Below are 23,479 nucleotides of genomic sequence, written 5' to 3' on the forward strand. Positions count from 1 at the left end.
TAGTGACTTCACATTTTAATTCTCATCATAGACAAAATTAAACTTGTATTCTCATTTTCACCAACAATTCAGAAGTTCGTGAGTCTTTATTTTATATTGAAATATATTTAACTAGTTATTCAATGATTTATTTCTTCTGATTAAGACAATGATGAAAATATTTGAGAATACCAAATAGTGACATATTAACTCTCATCTGATTAGTGATTGTTAAAATCCTTCAATAATGAATAACTGAGTGAAGACGACAGTGAATATAGTGTAATAGGCAAAATTGAACTTGTAATCTTATTGGTACCAACAATTAGGAATTTCATGAGACGTTATCTTATATTCAAATATAATTTAATTATTTATTTCATTTTATTCTTCTGATTAATAAAATGATGAAAATTTTTGAGAACACCAAGTAGTGTCATAACACATTAACTCTCATCAGATTAGTGCTTGTTAAAATATCTTTGAATATGTATAACTGAATTAGTGAATGTAATGTGATAGGCAAAATTGAATTGTCCTCTTATTAGTACCAATAATACCATGGTATGCACGTATTAAAAAATCAATTGACAGGAACAATTTGTTTTTCAATTTTAAGTAATAAGTTCAATAATATTCAGTGGAAAACTTACTATTAAATTTATTCTCAATTTTTAACAATAAAGAATATTTATGTAGACAATTTTAATGCCTTGTTTTGTTCTAATGAATTTATTTCAACATGAAATAATGTATCAAGCATAATTCTTAATGTCAACAAAGCTACATTTACCTTGCAGTTTTTCTGATGTTACTATATTCGCTAATGACACAACTCAGTTTTACACTTTTAAACACATTTTAACAAGCACTGATCTGATAAGAACTAATGCGTTAAGTATTTTGTCTGCACTGATCTTAAACGGTCAATACAATAGAAAACTTATTTTCTCATAAAAAAATATAAAAATAATTTTTGTCTCATATCAGACAGTAAAAAGCTCATTAAATCTGAGTTAAAAATAAAAAAATATAAATTATTGAGTTCTATATTAAATGAACCACAATCTATGTAGAGGTAGTATTATTAATTTTTAATTGACATTGAGTTTATTTTAAACATACTTCAATTACTTTCTATAAACTAAAAATTGTTTTAGAATGTACTTTCTTAGATTGCACATTGTCATTAAATTAAAAAAAAAATATAAGCAATACACAAATTTTCTTTGTCAACCAAAAGACAATGTAATCAGAAAGCAAATATTTATTTATCTTACGAAACTGTAAAGCAACGTCATAACAATGAAATGATACTTTAAGTGAGAATTGCATGTTTTTAATTAGTGGAATATTGAAGCTAATTTAAAAATTCGCAGTTATTCTCTGTAAATCGAGGTTTGAATTATCTTAATATTTCCAATGAAACCTGTATAATAGATTAATTTTATTTAATATATACCTAATGTAATCATAAAACAAATATTTACCTTGTGAAACTATGGAGCCAAGTCAAAATATAAATATGTGAAATATTCAAGATTATTTATACTTCAGCAATTGGTGCCAAATTACAAATGGTCAGGTTCAAATTTAATACAATTGCTGATAATTTTCTTATAGTAGGTGGCATACGAATTCCAATAACATTTTAAAACGTAAACAATATTGCGATTAGTTATGATTGTATTTGGTGACATCATTCACTGTCACGAACGTTTATTTAAATTATATCGATGTTTTATAAATCTTTATAAAGGATTCCCACGACTTTGTCTCAATATCGCCTAACAAAAATTAATATTTTTCTAAAAGTAATTATAAATTTTTGTCATATTTTTATATGTATGCCTTAATTTTTAGTTAGACGTTTCATGGAGCCACAAAACCAAAAATTTATGTATATATTTTTAATTATATTTTTTTATATACATTTTAAATATATTTTTGAAAATATTGTTGTATTGATTTCAGTTTACTTCACTACAAAAAACTTCATTTACATAAAAAATATAGAAAGATTCAAGTTTCAACAATTTTTGTCCATTTCCAGTCGCTTATACCATTAAATATATTTTTTGAACAACAAATAATTTCAGTATAGAAGATTTTACCATTTTAATCGTTATTCAGTTTTTCGAGTCTCAATAGACCAAGATAGCATAAGAAAAGAGAATATTATGATGGAAAAATATTCAAAATTATTGCTTTATATCCATATTTCATTCATTTGAATTATATAAACAGCTTACTTGTTTCTAATGTTAATACTTACTTTTATTTCAGTCATGTTTTTGTGAAACTTTTCATCTTGTTCATCACTTTGTCCACCCACACACCTGTATTGTTCCAAAAACTTGTTTCTGAAATACTCGTAAATTAACTGCATCCAAACATTCATATAAACTATTTGAATATACTACATATACAATTGAAATCAGGGAGACTTCAATTAGCCTATTCTTCATCTATTTATTTAGATTACAAGAATAAACCATAAAGAGAATTATCATCAAAGTTATACATTGCCTTATTGTTCTTTTTACTATGACATATTCATTTTAGTTGGTATGTTGAAATTGTTGAAAAAAAATACTGAAATGGGCTTGGCATTATCTAAATCTAAAATACAGTCTCAATAAAAATGATAAAGATATTAAATGCAATCGCTCCTTTGCGAATCAATAATATCCATCCGATACAATGGAAACCAGCTGACTGGATCCACACGCCAAATACGACCGCACATCCGAAAACACAATGCATAAGCGTGGACATAAAAAGCGCAATTGTTATGGTAACCTGTAGCCAAATTCAATTGTGATCCGCGCACACACCCAGCCAGAAAAAATCCCTGGGGTAACGTCACTGCGATTAGCCTGGCACATCTAGTTTTTTTCTTGTCGTGTCTAGGAAACCCTAAAAACCCGCTGTCGGTCCCTGATACCACCACTACTAGTCTAGAGGTGCTCAGGTGGGACCGCTTAACAGCTGATTTTCCTGTTATCGGTGTGTTTATTTGTAATGAGGTGTCGGATGGGATTGGGGCTGAAAATTAGTGTCAAAATGGGGTTTGTTTAGCGAATGTTCCTTTTTATATCATCTGTTTACTAAACCGTGCAATGTTTTAATATTTGGATACTTAATTAACATTCATTTAGATCATTAGAGACTATAAACTATGAACTAATATACATGAATGCAAAATAAAGGAAATAGATTGTTGTTGTAGTGCAATGCCTGAAATGAATGGAATAAACAATAGCGATAAGAACATTCGTATTTTTTTTATCTTTATGTAATACAACCAATTATAATAAATAAATAAACGTATACAGATATAATAAAATCAGAAATTTTCCATTAAATTAAATTTTTATATATAATTTAGCATTTGTTATAATTTATCACTTATCTATGTAAACACAACGGGCAATTTATGAATTGATAAGAAGTATCACACTTTGATACCAATTCCGTAAATACGAAAGCAAGTAAATAAATAATTTTTAAAATTTTATATGTGAGTCAAAAATAATAACATTACAACATATTTATTATAAATTAAACAAATATAGTACACTAATTGTTATATTTTTTAGATTTTAATATTACTTCTCTGAGTAACTGAATGTCTAAAACACTTCAGTTTAAATCTTTAAATGTTCAAGAAATAAAAATTTAATAGGCATAAAAAATAATTTCTTCATACATAACGTCCAGAATTGATCTAAATATTTCTACTTGATCTTTGAATACTATATGCAGTGGTGGCCTTTATTATAGCGCCTTTTTTAAATGTAAAATATTTAACCATTGTAACCTATTAAAATAATATTAACAGCATATTGTTAAGAAATAGTAAATAATCATTTTCAACTGATTTAGAGTTGAAAATACATTATTTTATTGTAAGACCCTACATATTTCGATATAGATCTTCGTCAACGATAAAATAACAGTAATGAAAGTAAATAACAGAATAAAGGCACAAATTTATGATTGGAAGTACAGAATAAATTAATGACATATCATTTTTATAGATCCAATTAAACATTTAGTGTATGTTTAAATGTGTATACAAACTTTTTAACTTTTTGTGTAGCTTTTGACGACGACCGAGGTCTTTAAAAAACACCAAATAAGCACAGCTAAACTGAATGATGAAATGCAAAATCTTTTTTCCTTACAGCGTGAGAACTTTCTAATTTTTAGTCATTTATGTTAACGTATTTATTATTTAATCAAATGTTCATATTTCTCGCAATTTTTTAATAAATGGTTTTAATCAAGGCCTTATAAACCCATAATAATTTTCTTAGAATTTGTTTACATTGATTGGTTTTAACTCGATAACTGCACTTCTGAATATCTGACTGGCTACTATTCTATTGCAGTATTTATTCTTTCGACATTCGTTAATGCTGAATGAATATATTAGTATAAATTGGTGCAATATGTTAATTTTTTTATAAACATTTTTATACGTGTTCCGTTTACCATAAATATGTAGATAGACTAGTAGTTATTTATTGCTTTGAACCGGCTAACCTAGTCGCGAATCGCATCGGCCACCATCAATGTCACCGTTATCGTCCAAATCAATTTGGGCATGCCGTTCGCACGAGATGCCCTGTCCTTGGGAGACGCGGTGCGTTTCGTTCGCATAGACATCCGTCCGTCCAGGCCGGCAATCATAACGGCCGCGAATTCTTTCTTCTTGTTTCTCCTATACTGGGGACCGCACGAAATTAAATCGCATGCGACTGGTTTTTCGGCGGGCCCATCGAGCCACTTGTTTTGTTACGCGGGGACGTCCATCCGTCCATCCGCTTGTTGCTCTTCATTATCGTTATCATCGACGTCGGTCGGCCGTGATGTATTTTTGAATTAGAACGTCAGCACTTTTTCTGTGATTTTCGCGGCGTCGCCGTTCGATAAATTATCGACGTGACTCACGGAGAACATGGTGCCAAATCGGATGTAATTTTAGGATGCTTTGATTTGTTAGTGCGTACTGGGCGAGGACTTAGCCTTTTTCCACATCTCTTTTGATCCATTAGACCCACGGTCTAAGCATTTCGCAAATCGTAGCGTCAAGGATGTTTACAATCCAGATGTAGTTCACTTGGGCACCAGACATTTCGGATGTAACATGCAACAGCTTAGCATGACCAAGTGAAAGAGGCACGTTAGCGTCAATGCACTCTCATTAGAGGATAATCATCAACAATGCGAACCCACAGCCCCGGTTTCGGAGCCATAAAATCCGGTCTTTAAATCGCACACACACACACACACATATGCGGTACGTGCGAAGAACAACCCTCCGTACTGCTGTCTCACTCTGCGCCACAGAGCCGGAGGAAGGCGCGGAGACGACCGTCGACTAGGTCGAACGTACTCTCGCACACACATACTCGCACAAGGCCCTTTTGTCCCCCCCGCGCGGCACCTCGCGATCGCATTCGGCAAGTGCCACGCTACGTGCTAGGGTTGTTGTGCGGGACGCAGGGGGCAAGGTTTCGGTTTTGCAAGCCAGCTGGCGTACGTCCGTCCGTCTGAGCCTCGGTGGCGAACGTGGAGCTTGCAAAACGCATTACGGATGCCTCGGGTATATTGAAGAGATGAATTGTGCATGAAGTAGTTCTATAAGCGGCCCAAAATGTTATTTGGACCTTGTCTTTCACTTCCTTTCTTTATCCTTGGTGAACGCTGGAAATATATTTTTTTCTATTTGGCATTTCGCTACGTATGGTAGTACTGATAAAGATAAATCTGGCACAATTTTATTACTCATTATATTTTATCTAGTATGTGATAATGAATGGAAGTCATAAGTACTCTACTTATGTTATTACTTTATTATGCTATTTGATAAACTACAGTTATGGGCAATGTTGGTCGACATGAATGAATTCCATAAGCAACATAATATGTCTTCTATTTCCTTTCTTATTTTTTATTGATGAATGGTGACAAAATAATTCCAATATTTGTATCTATACATTTTTATTTTTTATATTCATAATGAACTGATTTCATAAACCTTACTTTTTTATTAACATATTTGGACAAAATGTCTTTTACTTCCTTTCTTGGAGTTGATTATTGAACAATAAAAATAATTTCTACCACTTGCCATTCCAAAAACTACTACTTATTGAAGGTAGTACTAAGTGATGAAACATTGACATCCATTATTTTCAGTGTTATCAATCTTAATAACGAATGGATGTCTTAAAAACTCAGAAATTTATTATGCTATTTAATATATTACAGATGTGGCCAAAATGTGTCTTTAAAATTCAAGGTTTCCAACATAGTCCAAACCATCCCTCTTTAAAATATATTTTTGGCATGGAAGTCGTTTCCATAGTGTCCACTAACGTTTAATTGGGTTGAGTACCTGTAATTTTGACCTTCCATGATGTGCAAGTATTGTCACATGGGGATCTAACCTTGAAAACGGAAGAATTATGGGATTATTTAGGCGATTATCAATAATAAACTCGTCGAGCAACAAACTGCAACAACCCTTTTACCCAATTCATGGCAAAATCCCGTCCTCCAGTGGCGTACATTTGTTTTATTGATTTTTGCATTTGATATTGCATAAGATTTAATACTTAATTTCTGCATCCACATTGATAATGTGTAAATATTTGGTTTTATTCTATCTATACATATGGATTAAATAGAAATATTATCATTAAGGTAATAACAATCAATTTATCAGTTTACATAGTGTTGCTTAACTTTAAGATATGGAGTATATGGAAAAGTCCAAGTTAATTCTGGGTGGTACCATATTGGTCTTCAGTGCCAATTAACTTGTGAAGTAGGTGTTTAATATTTTTGGATATTTTTGTCCCCCTTTATTGTATATTTTAAAAGATAATCAGAAGAAAAAAATTCGTTAGAAGAATCTGATGTTTCCTCTGTAAAATTAAATAATATTGTGTATCTCTTTTGGATTATTACATCTCCTTTGGATTTATGGAGTATATTATCTATCTTTTGAGCAATTATTTATCAACATGGTGTTATAAATAACGTGTTTCCATTTTAAATGGATTATACTGCACTGCGATAATAGAGTACTTACTGTTTGTTTATAGTTATAATAACATAATATTATATGATAAGTACGTAATTTAAACAAGACTTCATATCAAATGAAATTGGCATTAGAACATAAATGATAAAAATAATTTTACAAAATCAAAAACGTAAATACGGTGTTAAGTTGCATTGGCACGTGCAAACAAGAGTAGTCCGGACTAGACCAGACGCCTAAATTGCCTAGCGCGTCATAAATACGACTCCGGCATCCGGCGAGCCGGATCTATGCGCGTCTGAAGAAGCGCGAAACATGCCCTACACCATCAACAGCCTTAAGATTCGTATCTCGGACAATGAAACGGTATGTAAATCTCCACGGAATCCCTAGAGCCTCTACGCCCCTGTATCAGCCGTAGAGAGGATGCGATGTGAGGACCACCGAAACCCGTTTCGTGTAAGATTTTTAACCGCCTCCGCCCCGTTTCACGTTTTTGTACGTGTATGTGAGTGTGTGTGTGCGGGGCACGGATCTTGAATAACCTGTTTGCGCCCGAGCGAGAGAGAATGGCGGGAACCGCTCCGTCCACCATATGAACGGAACATTTGCAATTTGAGACCGCTTTCTTGCGAAATTTAAATCAACACCTTTTCATCGGCAGACACCAATTATATGACCCGGAGTCCAGGACTCGTGGGAATTTCGGCCCCAAAAACACGGGACGACCCCCATTGTTTTTTTTTTTCTTATTTTTGCCAATGAGATTAATGAGCCCCGTGCTCCAGATACGGTTTCGTTGAGGTGGGTCGCGTCGGCGGCGCCGAAGGACGCCACGACGTCGAGGCCGTCGCCGTCGGCGGCGGCGACTGCGGCGGCTATTGATCATTGCACCGTACGTGCACCTATTGATCGTTACGGCGGTGCAGCTGCATGTTGCGTCGCTGCGCCGGCGGTGGCGGCGGCAACGGATGAAACGGCAGTCTGCATCGGACGCAGGCTGGTGTCGGGGACGGCGACCACGTACGGAACGCTTGCTGTCGTCCCGGTTCCGGGGCTGGGGCCATAGCCGCTAAACAGCCGTGCCGTCGTGCGGTTTGGGATATTTAACGCGGCGGCCGGCGTACGAATATTTTTTAAAAAGTGGCGTGTACGAAATGCCAGACTGGTTTGCAATTGAAGTGGCAGCGCGCATGCCCAGTGGCCGCCTGGCGAACAACCTGAATGCAAGTACGCGCCGAGCGGGCCAGACGGGTTGCAAAACAACGGAATCTGCAGAGTGCACATTGCATTACACCGCGGGAGTCGGTACTACACCAAAAAACAAAATTCGTTATTTTTAGAAATTCTGGACTAAATTTAAGTTTGTGTTTTTGCAAGTTTTATCGCAAGTTTTATTCGAGCTGTTAACTAAATATAGTGTTAATTTATAGTTAATAATGTTTGTTGTGATTGTTGAAGTGATTTTTTAAAGTGTTTGTTTCCAATTATTTGATTAACTCATTGGTGAGTACTGTGCGACATTTTTATTACCATTATTATTTTGTTGAGTGGTTCAGTAGTACGCGAAAATTTTCTTACCCGACTTACCTTGGTGCTGTGCGAGTGTGTGTAAAATGTTTTGTTTTATTTTTAACTTATTACCACGCCCCTCGTTTTACACCGTAAAACTGCACGATTCAATTACCGTGTGTGCCGCAAATAAAACATTTATTATAATACGGCCTCAATTCCGTTCGCCGGCTACCGTTACCGCCGTTTTTCGATTTTCCCGGCTGTCCGCACGCGTAGATTTCCCAACAGTTTTCCTGCTGAACATTCGTACGCACCATGCGGCCAACGGGCGACCAAAATTTCTACGAAACCACACCGATAACATTCCCACATCGGAAATCTTATGCCAGTTCATTGTTTCGATTGGCGAATCGTGAAATAAATTCACGCCGCAGCTTTTCGGCTCCCTTGTTTATTTGACCTCGTCGGGTTACGTGCGGTGCGATAAACTCGCGTCCGCCACGATAAAAAAAATTACTCCATTACCTTTTCGGTTGGGGTATAATTGAATTTTGCAATTAATCGCGGAGGCATCGCGAATGCAACTCCAACCTTTATTCTTTGGTTAGATTGCGCATTGGCCGAGGCTGGGCCCCTGCGCGTCGCCGAGTGAACCCCGGCGAATCGCCGATCACGTTGACGACGACGTTGGCCATTATATTCGCGGCCGCCATTTTAATTTAACGAAAACATTTTTTTATTGCCTTTTATGTGTGTTGTGTTAGGTTAGTTTGGTTTCCATGACGTTTTCCTGGTCGGTAAGTTTTTCCTGCTGCTATCACGACGCGTTCTGGCCGCTGACGCGGCGCCGTTTCGTCGTTTTTGCGCCTCGCAAATTCCCATTTGACGGTTCCCTTTGTTGTTGTCGATGCTCGGTGCTCCTACGCTGACCGTTGTCCGGTCGCGATTCGACCGCACGGTGCCACCGGATCGCATCACTGACCGTTCTGTCCGGACAAATCGACGTGTACGTTCATAATTTTGGGGCAAATCGCACGAAATTGACGGCCAATTTTTGCGATGGAAGCCGGTTTTCGCATTAGTCATGTTCTGGGCAGTGCGCAGGACCGATCCTGCTGCAAAATAGCGCGAACATACGAAGTCGGGTTTGGGTGCCTCACTTTTTTCCCCAACTATAAACGGGATCAGGTTTAAATCGTAGATAGAATTCATTTGGGTTGCGGATCATTCATTTTTCACATTCGAAATCGGTAATCCGGGCTGTGCGTGACGTAGAGACAACACACAGGCGCATTGTTCGGTGGCACAATTAAGTTCCGTTGTCACTGCTCGTGTTTCTTTGTTTGGCTGTTTGTTTTCGCAGTGTCACGGTGCGGGGAATACCGCCGGCCGAATGACAGCGAAAAGAGCGCGAAAGTTTAAATGGTCGCATTTTATCCGTATTAATTGAAGTTATTTTGGTCGCACGATCGTTCGCGACTGTTTATGGGTACGTGAACTTTAAATCGTGCTCGTGTCACCGTTGCAAAAAAATTCACATGCGGTTTGTTTGTAAATAAACACTTTTACTTTTACATTATTAATTAATTGTACCAGTTGAAACGTCGGCGCAGCAACAACATGTAATTTTGTATTTTGTCTCACCGTTGTTGTTCATTATTAAAAAAAAACGGCTGAATGTGCTTCCGATTGTCGCCCAACACTCTTCGGTTCAATGACGCATTCGTCGTATCCTGCGGGCTTATTTCGCGAGATACGCCGAAGCCGCAACGCTAATCCGATCCAATTGGATTAGCCGGACAAGCGGACTAATTGACGAGTGGCAAAGTGGCTCGTAAAACAAGGCGATATTTGTGTCAACGGCATCAGACGACCCGCTACCGTTTTCGTTTGCTTTTGGTGTGTTGTGGTAGGATATCACTTTCGGTTTTGATTTATTGGCCCCCATTCGACTTATTGCATGGATTCAGGTACACGACACAAACCGCAAATTTGGAATACCAGACGAATCCCAGTGGGATGCGCCTTGATTTATTGCTTCAGCAATCACTAATTCGTATAAATAATAGTTTTGTGATATAAATATAATTATGACTCAATTACTTAGAATGTTTAGACTTAAAATTTTTATTTTTCATTATAAAATTGTTTTTTATTATAAGTCGAAAATGTTTGGTGATAGATTACATGTAATTAAAAATTAGTTTATTACATCCATTTAAAAGTAATTGACAATTAAAAATATATAAATATGTAATACAACAAAAAATGTTAATTTGGTTGCCTAGTTAAGAGTGCTACTCATATCATTTAAAAGTAGGATTCACCCATTATTATCGTAATATTTATAGTTTAACAATTCATGTATTAAAATCGATCAAATATTGTCTGTGCCACAATAATTCGCTAAAAAATCTCTAAAAATAGCTTAAAAAAATAGAAAATAAAAAGAGAATTCCAAATAAAATATATTCGTTAAAAAATATATTCAATTTGCCGTCCAAAAAACATATTATATAAAAAATTATAATTTAAAAATTAATTTTACTTATCAAATTTATGCTAGATTCAACATTAATTATTAGTAATTGAAATCTCATTGAAGTTTTTACTTTTATTATTAATAATCTGTTTATAATCTCTAGAAAAAAAATCAGTAGAAAAGAAATATCGAATCTTGTGTATTAAATTATGTATAAGAAGTATTGAAGAACATCATTACATCCTAAATTACGTATTTTGAAAATTAATTAAATTTATTCATCATATTTAGGATAGGTTTAAAAATAATGTGGTTATTATTAATTGAATTGTCATAAACGCTTTTACTTTTTTATTAGTATTAATATAGTAAATATTAAAATTAGTAATATGAGCAAAAAAAAAAGAAATAATGAATTCCAAACAAAAAATAAAATATTTGTTAAAAAATCCATCTATCGAATTATACACAGGGAAATATGCGATATATTAAATTAGTATAACTTATATAGAATATGTATTATTATGACTACATATTTTGAAAATTAAATTTACTCATTTATGCTAGTTACAAAAATGTTATGATTAATTGAAATTTCATATAGGATTTTTTATAATAACTGGATATAACCTCTAGAATTAGCAGTTTGTTAAAAGAAAAAACAGAAAAACAATAGAATTCCAAATAAAAAATATAATATTTGTTAAAACATCCATCAAATATCAAATCTATTGAATTATTTAAACAACATATTCATATCCTAAACCATACTTTGAAAATTAAATTTACTCAGCTTGTGCTTTGTCCAAAAATTGAGTAATTTATTATAAATTAAAATTTCATTAATATTTTTATTTCTTTAGGTCATCTCTTTGTAACCTCTGGAAATAGCAGTTTGACAAAAAAAAAACAGAAAAGATTAGTGACATATATTTTGAAAATTACATAATTAAAAAATTAATCTTATTTAGACTAGGTCCAACATTTATGTAGTTATTATTAATCGAAATCGCATTTTTTGATTAGTTCCTAAGTAATCTATTAGAATGTTGAATCCTAAATAGAATATATTTGTTAAAAAATCCATTGGAACTCTAGTATATTGAATTGTAGAAAGGGAAATATTTGAAGAACATTCTCATATTATAAATTACAATAATACATATTTTGAAATATAAATTTACTCATCATATTTAGGCTAGTTTTTATTAATTCAATTCACATTAAGTCTTTTACTTTTCTTATTAGTAATCTGTTTGTAGCTGCGTTATGAAGTTTATTGAGAAACTACAATAAAACGTACACTTTCATTGATTAAAATAAAAATTATTTTTCCATTATTATAGTTATCAGTAATATTTTCGTTTTCTCAATGACTTAAATTTTTAATATTGTTTTCATTGATTTTTTAGAATAATAATTTTTTTTTTATAATAATAGAAAATTTTATATTTCCTTACAATAAACAAATTAATTATTGTGAAATATAAGTTTCAATTATTTATTTTAATTTAGAACTGTAACTTACAGAATGAACATCAATACCTGAAATGTTATTCAAAATAATCAAATTCCTTTGACCAAAAATTATATATATAACATCATAATAATATTTTCAGTAAAATTCAAAGCTTGCTTAGGGTAGTTTAGTCGCAGTAGCAGTAGTTCGAAAAAATGCAAAGGGTTATCCCAAGTTGCATAAGATCCCACCAAGTCGCATCCTGGACACCCTTCATTTTGTGAACTTGAAGTTAGTCATTTGCATATTATTTCCGTTTTAAATAAGAAATTCAAACAGTCGCTAGGGTGACTAGACGTCGGCGAGTACATATTAATCATATAGTTTAAAAAAACCTTATTATTCAAAACTGAACTGAACCGAAAACCGGAATTAAAGCAAATTTTGATGCGTTTAACTGAAAGAATAACGTATTTATTGAATATTTTCTTACTATATATGAATAAATTTTTATTAGTGTAAGAAGATAGGAAAATTGCAAATATAAAAATTAATCTATATTATTTAAGAATTATAATTTATATACTGCTACAATCATTAGTTGGAATTAAAATTAGTAACACACTGTGTATTTCCATCAAACCATCGTAAATTTAGAGCACATTTTCACGTAGTGTTTGAGCATTGATCTCGGTCGCGGATCGCGTCGCTTACAGTAGTTGCAATTGTGAGTTGTTTGATCATCATTTTATGTTGTTGTAATTCGTCGAATTTTTTAGCTCGCCCCTCTTGTGTCACACGCATCACACACGGTACCAGGCGAGAGAGCGAAAGAAGTTGTTGTGTAGCATAAGGGGTAGAGAGAGCCGGACCAAGGTCTCTGCGTTTAGTTCGGGGGTTCGTTTTATATTATAATGCATAGGGCCGCCGAGTCGCTAAATCCACATAGGTAATGTACAAAGTGTGTAATGACTCAATGTACTTATCTCTCTTCGTCTTGTGAAAATCCGTTACAGAAAAATACACAGTGTGTTACGCGGTGTCTGGCTGGCAAGTCCGTGACCAAAACTAAATCTCCGTCCGCATTTTGCTTTCCAATTCGATTTCATTCATATTTCACTTTGATAACGTTGCTCAGTTATTTTGTGGCTCCGACACTGTGTGTATTTCGTTGAATGTTCCATCACGCCTGTAGACCCGACATGCAGACGCTTTTTGTTGCATAGATCTTTAGATATTCACTTTTAATTTGGTGCATTACTTTTGGTTAAATCCGATATATTGATTATTCACTAAAGGCTATTCCTAGATGTAATTACTTCCCAGGAACCTCCTTTAGTGAATCAACTATTGGAAATAAATATCGTCCACTATCGTTTTACCGAATTCATGACCTTTTGTAGTTTGATGTTGCGCACAATTTGCATTATTTGCTTTGTTTATAACGAAATCAATATCATGTCCAGTAGTAAAACTGTATTGAATGCACATGTATGAATGTTTTATGCAAATAGCGGTTGATTGTGTATGAATTGCTGTTAAGGTTTGTGTTATCTATTGGCCGTTAACAAAAGTGTTATGATCACTACTGTTTACGTTTTCCACGTATAAACCAATTTAAGTTATCAATTTTCTATATTCATTTAAACATGGAATGTTTTATCAAAACATACATGTATTTATTTTTATGTTTTCAATTTAAAAAATAAATAAAACTGTATAATAAAAGGTAGGCATGATTTTCTTATAGATAATAAAAAACTGACTATCTGAAAAAATATTGCAGTTATTTATTTCTAATGATTTTTAGAAAACACTTGATACAACTATAAAACTATGATTGAAGTATTAATTAAGACATCTGTCATTGTTGCATGACGCACATGTAGATTTTATTTTATTGGCTTATTTGATAAAAACAAACTGCTACTTAGAGGTGAAGTTCGGTTAAAATGTTTGACACTCTGTGAGTAATTTTTTTCCATAGTAATTGTTAAAAAAATTTCAACTGTATTCAGTCAACCAAAATCAAAAATATTTATGAAACATGTATTATGAGTTAAAACGGCAAGTGACAGTTTTATGATTGAATATGTTCATGAGTTATATAAAAAAGTTATTAGTTGCGTAAGTCGTTAATTCATTACAGTATAACAACATAGCAAAACAAAAAAGGAATGCCAACTTAATAGTGTAATGAACTATATCGTCCATAAGAATGACATTTGCCACTGTCAGCAGACGCGTGCACTGTTGACACACGCGGATGTATCTTTTTTACCCTTAAATATAAATCTTTTCATGTGTTTGTTTGTTTCGCAGCTATGGCAGAAGGGAATGGTGAAGTATCAGAAGAACCAATGAAGATTGAAACCGAAACCGAGAGAACCGAAGACTATCAGAAACTGCTAGAGTATGGCCTCGACGAAAAGGTGGCCGCCAAACTGGATGAGATTTACAAGACTGGTAAACTGGCGCACGTCGACCTGGACGAGCGGGCCCTCGACGCTCTCAAGGAGTTCCCGGTCGATGGGGCGCTGAACGTCCTGGGCCAGTTCCTTGACTCGAACCTGGAACACGTGTCAAACAAGTCGGCATACTTGTGCGGCGTGATGAAGACCTACCGGCAGAAGAGCAGGGCCGGAGGTTCGAGTCAGGGAACCACCACTCCCGCGCCCGCCCCCGTCAAGGGCCCGGACGAGGAGAAGATCAAGCAGATACTGGACAGGACCGGGTACACGCTCGACGTTACCACAGGTATGATTATAGGGCCTCTATTCGAACATTCCATTCAATTGTTTCCATGGTTACCAACTTTGAAATCACTATTGTTTAGATATTACAGTTTATTTGTTTGATTGACGTGTTTTATGTCATTATAATGATGAAGAATTTTGGTTGGAAATCTTTCGACTTATCATCTCAGAATGTAACCATTAACATTGTATGATTTGAAGGTCAAAGAAAGTATGGCGGCCCGCCTCCTGGTTGGGATGGCTCGCCCCCCGGGTCCGGTTGCGAAGTTTTTTGTGGGAAAATTCCAAAGGACATGTACGAAGACGAATTAATACCGCTTTTCGAAGACTGCGGTGTAATCTGGGACCTTAGACTGATGATGGACCCGATGACTGGCACAAATAGGGGGTATGCGTTTGTCACATTTACTACGCGTGATGCTGCTCAACTGGCCGTCCAAAAGGTAAGTGCACAAAATGGTAACTTCGACTGACTGACCGTCTGTAGTACCTCAATGTTTTTTTAACCACAAAAGAGAATTAGACCATCTTAGTCAGGTGGAATCAGTCCCAGACTGATTGAGGTGAAGGAGAGGGGCGTTCAAGTAGTAAGACTAGTTAGTAAATATTTTTGTTTCCCTAATTATCATTTTTTTTATAATTAAATGTTTTCATGTCATTAATGTTAAATCGGTGATTGGTTAGATTGAAAATTGAATCGTTAGTTTTACAAAATATTTTTGAAGGTCCCTTGTATTCAGTACACGCTCCCTTGACCGCAGTCACTGCGCTCAAGAGGATCTATTTCTATATAAATTCTTTCCCATTCCCTCTTTTACTTACCTAAAAATTACTTTTCGGGGATGGCACCAGACCACCAGCAGCAGCGAGACGACCAATGAAATTTCTAGACGGGATGTCGAGGTGGTGTGGCGCAATCTCTTAATGCGCGAGCGCAAGCGTGCGCATGTGCACCAATGGCATGCGTCCGCTCGCGCCATCTGTGTCTAATTGGCAAATTCTTTATAGTGATGTGTGTCACCTGTTGTCACAGCCTGCAATTGAGAATAACCTTTTGTTGCAGCAGCTCTGACCACGGAGCATACTCAGTTCTTCTCCCCTGTAGCTTAATCAATCCTCCATCAAATCAGAGCCCTTGAAAAGTAATCCAAAAAGAGCATTGTACCAAAATTTTGTTGATACCGTATTATAGACGCAACGGCTGTACAAGAGTTGTGTCGCCGATTGGCTCCCGAGACGTAACTTGGTGTGTGTTTGGCTGGATTTAAAGTTTTTTCCTTTACAGGTCTCCTCTTTGCACAAAGGGGCAAAATTGAGACCGGAAGCAAACTCTAAATTCCATTTCTCTTAGTAGACGCAGTGGTGTAGTGTGAATTTGATTGGTTTTTGGGTGTAGCGGTTGTGTATATGTATACACGCACGAGCCGACCAGGACGACGGTGAGACGTGTTGTCGTGGCGCCGTGGTGACTTTGCCGTCACACGAAAAGGTCTGGGCGGTGGGCGGTGGATCGAGTCACCACGATAAGTGGAAAATTAAATTCCTGTAAAAACCATATCTATTTTAAATAACAAAATAACTATTTCAAACATGATCAAAAGCTCCCATTTTTCTTAACATCATAAATTTACGTAATTACTTAATTTGTTTTATATTGTTTGACTATTGTTTTGATACATTTTTTAAATTCACATGTATATTTAATTGTTGAGAGGATTCCGCTTGTCCGAGTGACTTGATTCCCTGCGCGATGTAGGCGTGCGGGTCGTTGAAATCGATTCGTCGGTGCATGCCCGTGCAGATAAATTTTGATTATTCGTAGACAGTGGTTTTACAGCGAGAACTCATTTATGTGTTGGTGCAAAATTGTCCATTTGGTAACCCTAAATTATGTCGTTTATTCGTATTTAATAAAACTAAATTTAAGATTTGATGTGACCAAAAGATAAACATGTGGCTATGTTTCTAACCCACAGCTAGATAATCACGAAATCAAACCCGGCAAGACGCTGAAAATAAACATTAGTGTTCCGAACCTTCGGCTTTTCGTGGGCAACATTCCAAAGTCTAAAGGCAAAGAGGAGATTCTGGAAGAATTTGGTAAATTAACAGGTAAAGATTGTGCAGATCAGTAGCTAGTGGCGGCCGGCTGCCGGGCTCAGTCCTTTCCTAGCCCATTCCCACCCCCTTGCCCATGGCAAAAATTGGCTACCCTTCCACTGTTCTTGCAGCTGAATGATTATGAGATACGGAAAGGCAAAAAGATTGGCGTAACCATATCTTATAACAATCACCGGTTATTTGTGGGCTATATTCCAAAGAACCGGGATCGAGACGATCTTTTGGAAGAATTTTCCAAACATGCACGTAAGTTGATGATACCCTTAACCCCTGGAATGCGATAGTCTGCGCCTGAGCAATGGGTAGGGCAGGGCCGCTACATGCAAGGACCATCGGCAACGTCCATGGCGAACTCTCATTAAACGTCTGCCACACACGCATATTATAACGAGTCTTTTCCGATGTCTTGCAGTGTTCAATATGATGTATGTCACAGCGTTAATTTTCTTCAGTTCTTTATCAACATGTTGTTTGTATTGTAAGATGTCGGAGATGGTTCGCTCAATCCGCGTCACCAACACTCCCAAGCGCACTACACCCGCAATGGATGTTGTTGTTGGTCCCTAGTAAAGCAAAATTATCTCGTATTGACGCCCTTGGGCCCCTTTGTCTCGTCTAACGGACCATGTTCTGTGCACACAGCCGGCCTAATGGAGGTGATAATATACAGTTCGCCCGACGACAAGAAGAAGAATCGCGGCTTCTGCTTTCTCGAGTATGAATCGCACAAGGCCGCTTCGTTAGCGAAACGGCGCCTCGGCACCGGCCGGATAAAAGTATGGGGCTGTGATATTATCGTGGATTGGGCCGATCCCCAAGAGGAACCCGACGAACAGACCATGTCGAAGGTGAAGGTGCTGTATGTTAGGAACCTTACGCAAGAGATCAGCGAGGAAAAGCTCAAGGAGGTGTTCGAGGGATACGGTAAGGTCGAGCGCGTGAAGAAAATTAAGGACTACGCTTTTATACACTTTGAGGATAGAGACAATGCTGTTAAGGTACTAGTCAAATCTGTGAAAGTCGATAACGTTCTAACAATCTTTTGTGTGATGTAGGCAATGGAAGAACTAGATGGAAAGGAAATGGGGGGATCAAATATAGAAGTGTCTTTAGCAAAGCCGCCGTCCGACAAGAAGAAAAAGGAGGAAATCCTTCGGGCTCGAGAACGACGTATGATGCAGATGATGCAAGTTAGGGGAGGGTAAGCGTTATACACATTTTATTACAATACAACCAAATTCAGGCCGATTAGGGTTCTGATAGCTGTTTCCGATCTTTATAATGATTTTATTTTATCTTTTTACAAAGTATGATGCCGGGAACGATGCCTCTGAGAGGACCACCAGGACAAGGTCCGCGAACCAGTGGCACGGGTGGAATGCGGGGTCCAATGAGCCGGGGAGATTATGGTAAGTACACCACTACAGCCACACTCATAATATCGACGTGATTATCTGTTGAACACCTTTGTTATTATTTTTATTTTATTGATCCGAACATGAAGGTCCTTAGTCTGCTTGTTAGTCAAGTAACTATTCCACTTGTAAAAGTATGCTAAAGCGATTTTTAAACTAGAGTCGGTTAAAGATGTGACGATGTTTACTACTTGTCCACATGACACCTCTTACTAAATCTTGAACATGCGTGGTAATAACCATTCTGCGTCGTACGATGTTCTGCTTTTCACTTTGTTTATCACATAACTTTTCAAACTAACAATGTCTGAATGTATTAACACAAGTTCCATATAATAATCTTCCAGCACACTAACCGTTCTCTTAATTGTGAATGTTTGACTGTTGACTGCAAGTTGACGAGGAACTGCCATCATCCGGTTTTTTATTAATAATTAATAAAACAATGTCTAATTATTAAGAAGTTATTTATTTCAGGTCTGAAAGTACAAGTTGTTGTTGTTGTTGTTGTTGTTGTATATTTGATTAACCTAATTGCAAAACGTAGACAGAATCGTAGATGTTGTGTAGTAGTGATCGCAAGAAATCAGTACGAAAGGTGACGCGAATGTGTGCTGTTTAAATAGTGGAACCATCAAGAATTAGACGGGATTTCTCTTTAGAAATCGAAGTCTTTTCTTTCACCACTTCTGTGCGCGTGTTGATGTGCCAGTGTTTTCGTATGCATGGGATGCCGGGGGCACCGCGCAAGGCAAGGGCATCGTACAGCATTGCACGCGGCTCCGACTCTAACATAAAAATTGCATGACGAACCCTATTTGTCTCTTCTCTATCTCCACTTGTGTTTTTTGTAAATTAATTGTTGTGCTTGCAGCCAGGAATAGGGTAAGTACTAGCTAAGGTGTAGGGACTTATGACTGACTTTTATCGCATATCGACGTATTAGAATTTCGGGGATCCGGTAGTGTTTAGCCGGTGATTCATCAATTGCTTCATCAACTGAAACAATTATTTGTATTCGCAAATTAGATCTTAATTTATGTTATCGGCCGACGTAAAACGGAGTTAATGTCACAATAAGCAATCTAGATTGATTATTGTTTCGTGTTTAATGTTCGGTGAATTGCTGGCGAACAGCTGCGGATTCCAATTTAATGACTGTTGTATGTATTAATTAATCGCGTCCGTAAGAGGGGCGCTGGCGTTTGTTAAGCGTAGATTGACAGTAATTCCGCAAAAAATTTGTTGTAAATTGTTTTTTGGTATCAGTTTGTGTATGTGGAAATAAATAAAAAAAGCATTTAGGATAGAATCGTTACTTGACTCTTTTCCCGGCATGCTCTAGTAGTACTACCTCCAGGCACATTCGATTGGATTTAGTTGGCTAAATTGGGACTTTGTCTTTTATAGATTATGATTACGACTATTACGGTTACGGGGACTATAGAGGCGGATACAGTGATCCCTATTATGATGAGTATTACCGGTATGAAGACTATTATTACGATTATGCGCCGGCTCCAACGCAACCTAGAGGGAGAGGCGGCCGGCAACCACAACCGGTGGGTGGCCTATGAAATTTACTATACCGTTTTTTATTGTTCATACTACTTTTTAATCAATGCGGTAGTTTGATTGTGGCACAGTGTCGGCTAATGCCACTAACAAGCAAGATCCCACTCCCAATACAATAACATAAACTAAAACTAATTGCCTACCAAATATACCTGCTTATGCATGGGCTCCACATCTACGTGTATCTGACTAACTGTCACACACTTGCCACATTCAAATACCATCATATCTGAGCCAACATTTCTAAATTCAGCTGCGCCGGGAAAAGTGACCGAGTCAGGAAGAACTGACATGTGACGTTAGATGATGACGATGACGGTGACAGTCTGACAGGACGGTGGTGAAGATGATAATGACCATTGTGAGGATCATGATTAATATTGACTATGACCATGAGATCAAAGCCAGCCTCTTGCGCATGGCTGGCTCAGATATGATGTGCTCTTAGTTGCAGGGTTATCCAAAAGTGGGACGCCGCCACACCCGACACTAACATTTTCCATTGTTATTGTTTATTATTTTTTTTACGTTCGAGCTTAACGCAAGTGTCTAGAAGACTGCAGCTTCTGTGTCTCTCTGTCCATGTTTCCGTGTATTGTCAATTTTATTTATTTATTTATTGCAGTGTCGTCGACAAGTGCATCCCCCGCTTAAATATTTTATTTATATATATTATTTTATATTTTCTGATTTCTATTGTTGTCCTTTTTGCTTATATTATTTACGCTTTGTTAGTGCTTTGATAGTGAAGCTTTTTTTGCTTATACGCTTTTGCTTGGCTTTTGGTCGTCTTAGATGGCGGTCACGTGCGGTGTAGCAGAGCTTTTTTGTTACACATTATTTAAAATATATATTTTGGATAACCCTTTTCTAGAGCTTCCGCATCTATAGTTTTAAGGAGGACGAGGCGCATTCTCACCGATCACCGAAAACCAGGGGGTAAGTCCAGAAGGTAATGTTTTACAGATTTGTGTTTCATCGAACGACGTATGTTTATTGAATATGTAAAGCAAGGATGTTTTATTGATAATAATAATAATAATAAGTAAAATATCAAATATATAAAACATCATATAAAATGACCAAATAATTTTTAGTATTTACTTTGCTTGACACATATGATATAATAATAATGGTGTTAAAAGAGGTATATCCAAATAAACGATTTGTGGTTCACATTGATCTACCACCAAAACTATCATACAATATTTCAAATTTGATCTAATATGTGACTTTTGAATTTCTACTCTTCATTTTTCTATAATTTTCCTTGCTTTATAAATAAAATATACTAACCTTAGTCTCTTCCATAGTTAAATCTGTAAATGATTACCTGTCTCAAAGACTCACCCCTAAATTGTTTCTCTTAAATTCATCCAAAACACGGAAGCGTGCAGGATGCGTCTCGTCCGTAGACGTTAGTTTACGAAAAATATCGATAAAAAAGGCAGCCAGTGCTAAGTGTTGCCATATTATTATGGTTTTAACATACGTGTTAACACTTAGGAACTGGAGGATGGACGCACGTTGAGTTCGACCAGCGTGCACTACGACGTTAGCAGTGGAACACAGGTTTGTTGCAATCCTTTCTACCACCACAAACGAGGTGCATCTCTAGATTCCCGTGTATATTCCCATGTAAGCTCATTCCATGTCCTCAATTGTGCACTGTGCAACACCTAATTATTCTTGACCAATATTTGTCAATAAATTATTGTTTTCCGAGTAATCAATGGCTTTTATTTATAAATATGTGCAGTATTTTAGTATGTTGTGAATATTGCTTACCGTGCAAGTGAAATTTATTTTGTCTTATTTTAAACTCATTTTTAAAATGTGTTGTTTTTATTTGTTGATGGTACTTTAAGTGATTAGAATTGTTGGTCAGAAAAAACTTGTTGCACGGTGTTTATATTCATGCAGGTCGATTTAAGTTTATATATTAATTTTTGCTTGCAATAAATATATTGGTTCTAGCAAATTATTGTATATATTTATTTAGACCTCCTGTAGAAGATACGATTTTATAAGATTAATTCACGTTCATAGAAAAATACGAAGCTAGGCAAATAAATTTGGTATCTACTACATTTTCATTGCTAATTATTTTACAAGAAAACTATTATTAAATTAAATGGGACACATCAACATAATTTTTTTCTAAAAGATCTATAATTGGACCAACAAAATTATGGACGTTTGAGTTGAGGTCGTGTCGGGTATTACAATTATTATAGTTATGTACATTAATTTTTGGTTGTTAAAAATGACTAGTTTTCTTGTACTATTATATTTGTAAATTATTACACATCCGTGAATCCTTCCTTTCTCCTGTAATCCTATCCTTGTTGACAAGGTGTACAAATTGAGATTTTTTTTATTACAAATCATTTATGAATAATTATGGTAGAAAGGATCCAACTTTTTGTAATAATGTGTTCCTTTTTTTATTAATTTTAAGTTGACAATTGTAATGCATGTCGCCACTACCTTTATAGACTAACAAAAATCAATAAAAAGTTATTTATGTATTATGGAAGGATCACAGAGTCTATAGAGTGTATGTGGCGACTTGTTGCGCCGGCTCTTACAGCCACTCGTGTACGAAATCAGTGCGCAAGTGCGTATGTGCGTGTATCGGCAAGTAAATAGCCTGTGCACGTGGACACGCCAAACCGCCAAACCAAATGCAATGACAAGTCTCTGAGCGTGCGTTTTTGTGTTTCTGTTTTTTAGCAGGCTGGCCGTGGGCGTGGGGTGGTGGCACGTGGCCGGGCCGGTGGGCCCCCAGCCCGTGGGGCGGCGGCCAACAGAGCGGGCCGGGGCGGAGCGGCGGCCGGGGGCCGTGGGGCGGCACGCCAAACCGCTCGTGGAGCGGGCCGCGCCAAGGGAAGTTTACCAGGTAAGCGGCGGAGGCTGGGACGATGCTGCCGCGACAACGGCGCATTCTCCGCGATTGCTTCCACTCGGCTGACGTACGAGTTGTTAACGTGGTACGACGGTCAGTTTGCGGGAGACTTTTCTTCTGTCAGTTTTATCGATGACTTCTGATGCATTTTTAGACAGAAAAACTGGCATCGATCAAGAATCGTTTTACAATGATTAATTTATTTGTTA

General features: G+C 36.4%; 1 protein-coding gene across 17 annotated transcripts in view; it reads left to right on the forward strand.

Moving 5' to 3' along the window:
• The window catches only part of LOC109599624 (heterogeneous nuclear ribonucleoprotein R), a 53,736-nt gene that overhangs the window by 27,249 nt on the left and 3,008 nt on the right, over positions 1 to 23,479 (forward strand). For 3 of the 17 annotated variants that reach the window (XM_020015637.2, XR_007547580.1, XR_007547581.1), the window contains 9 exons: positions 14,818 to 15,252; positions 15,453 to 15,694; positions 17,228 to 17,363; positions 18,015 to 18,370; positions 18,428 to 18,573; positions 18,681 to 18,781; positions 20,198 to 20,349; positions 21,869 to 21,934; positions 23,099 to 23,264. In XM_020015637.2, the coding sequence (XP_019871196.2) occupies positions 14,818 to 15,252; positions 15,453 to 15,694; positions 17,228 to 17,363; positions 18,015 to 18,370; positions 18,428 to 18,573; positions 18,681 to 18,781; positions 20,198 to 20,349; positions 21,869 to 21,934; positions 23,099 to 23,264 (1,800 nt within the window). Of the gene's footprint in view, positions 1 to 8,273; positions 8,546 to 9,193; positions 9,352 to 13,124; positions 13,223 to 13,274; positions 13,445 to 14,817; positions 15,253 to 15,452; positions 15,695 to 17,227; positions 17,364 to 17,482; positions 17,619 to 18,014; positions 18,371 to 18,427; positions 18,574 to 18,680; positions 18,782 to 20,197; positions 20,350 to 21,868; positions 21,935 to 23,098; positions 23,265 to 23,479 lie in introns of those variants that run through there. The other 14 variants (XM_049965218.1, XM_049965219.1, XM_049965220.1 and 11 more) reach the window with 12 other exon arrangements.

The sequence above is a fragment of the Aethina tumida genome, chromosome 3 (assembly GCF_024364675.1).
Source record: "Aethina tumida isolate Nest 87 chromosome 3, icAetTumi1.1, whole genome shotgun sequence".
Taxonomy (NCBI): Eukaryota; Metazoa; Arthropoda; class Insecta; order Coleoptera; family Nitidulidae; genus Aethina; species Aethina tumida.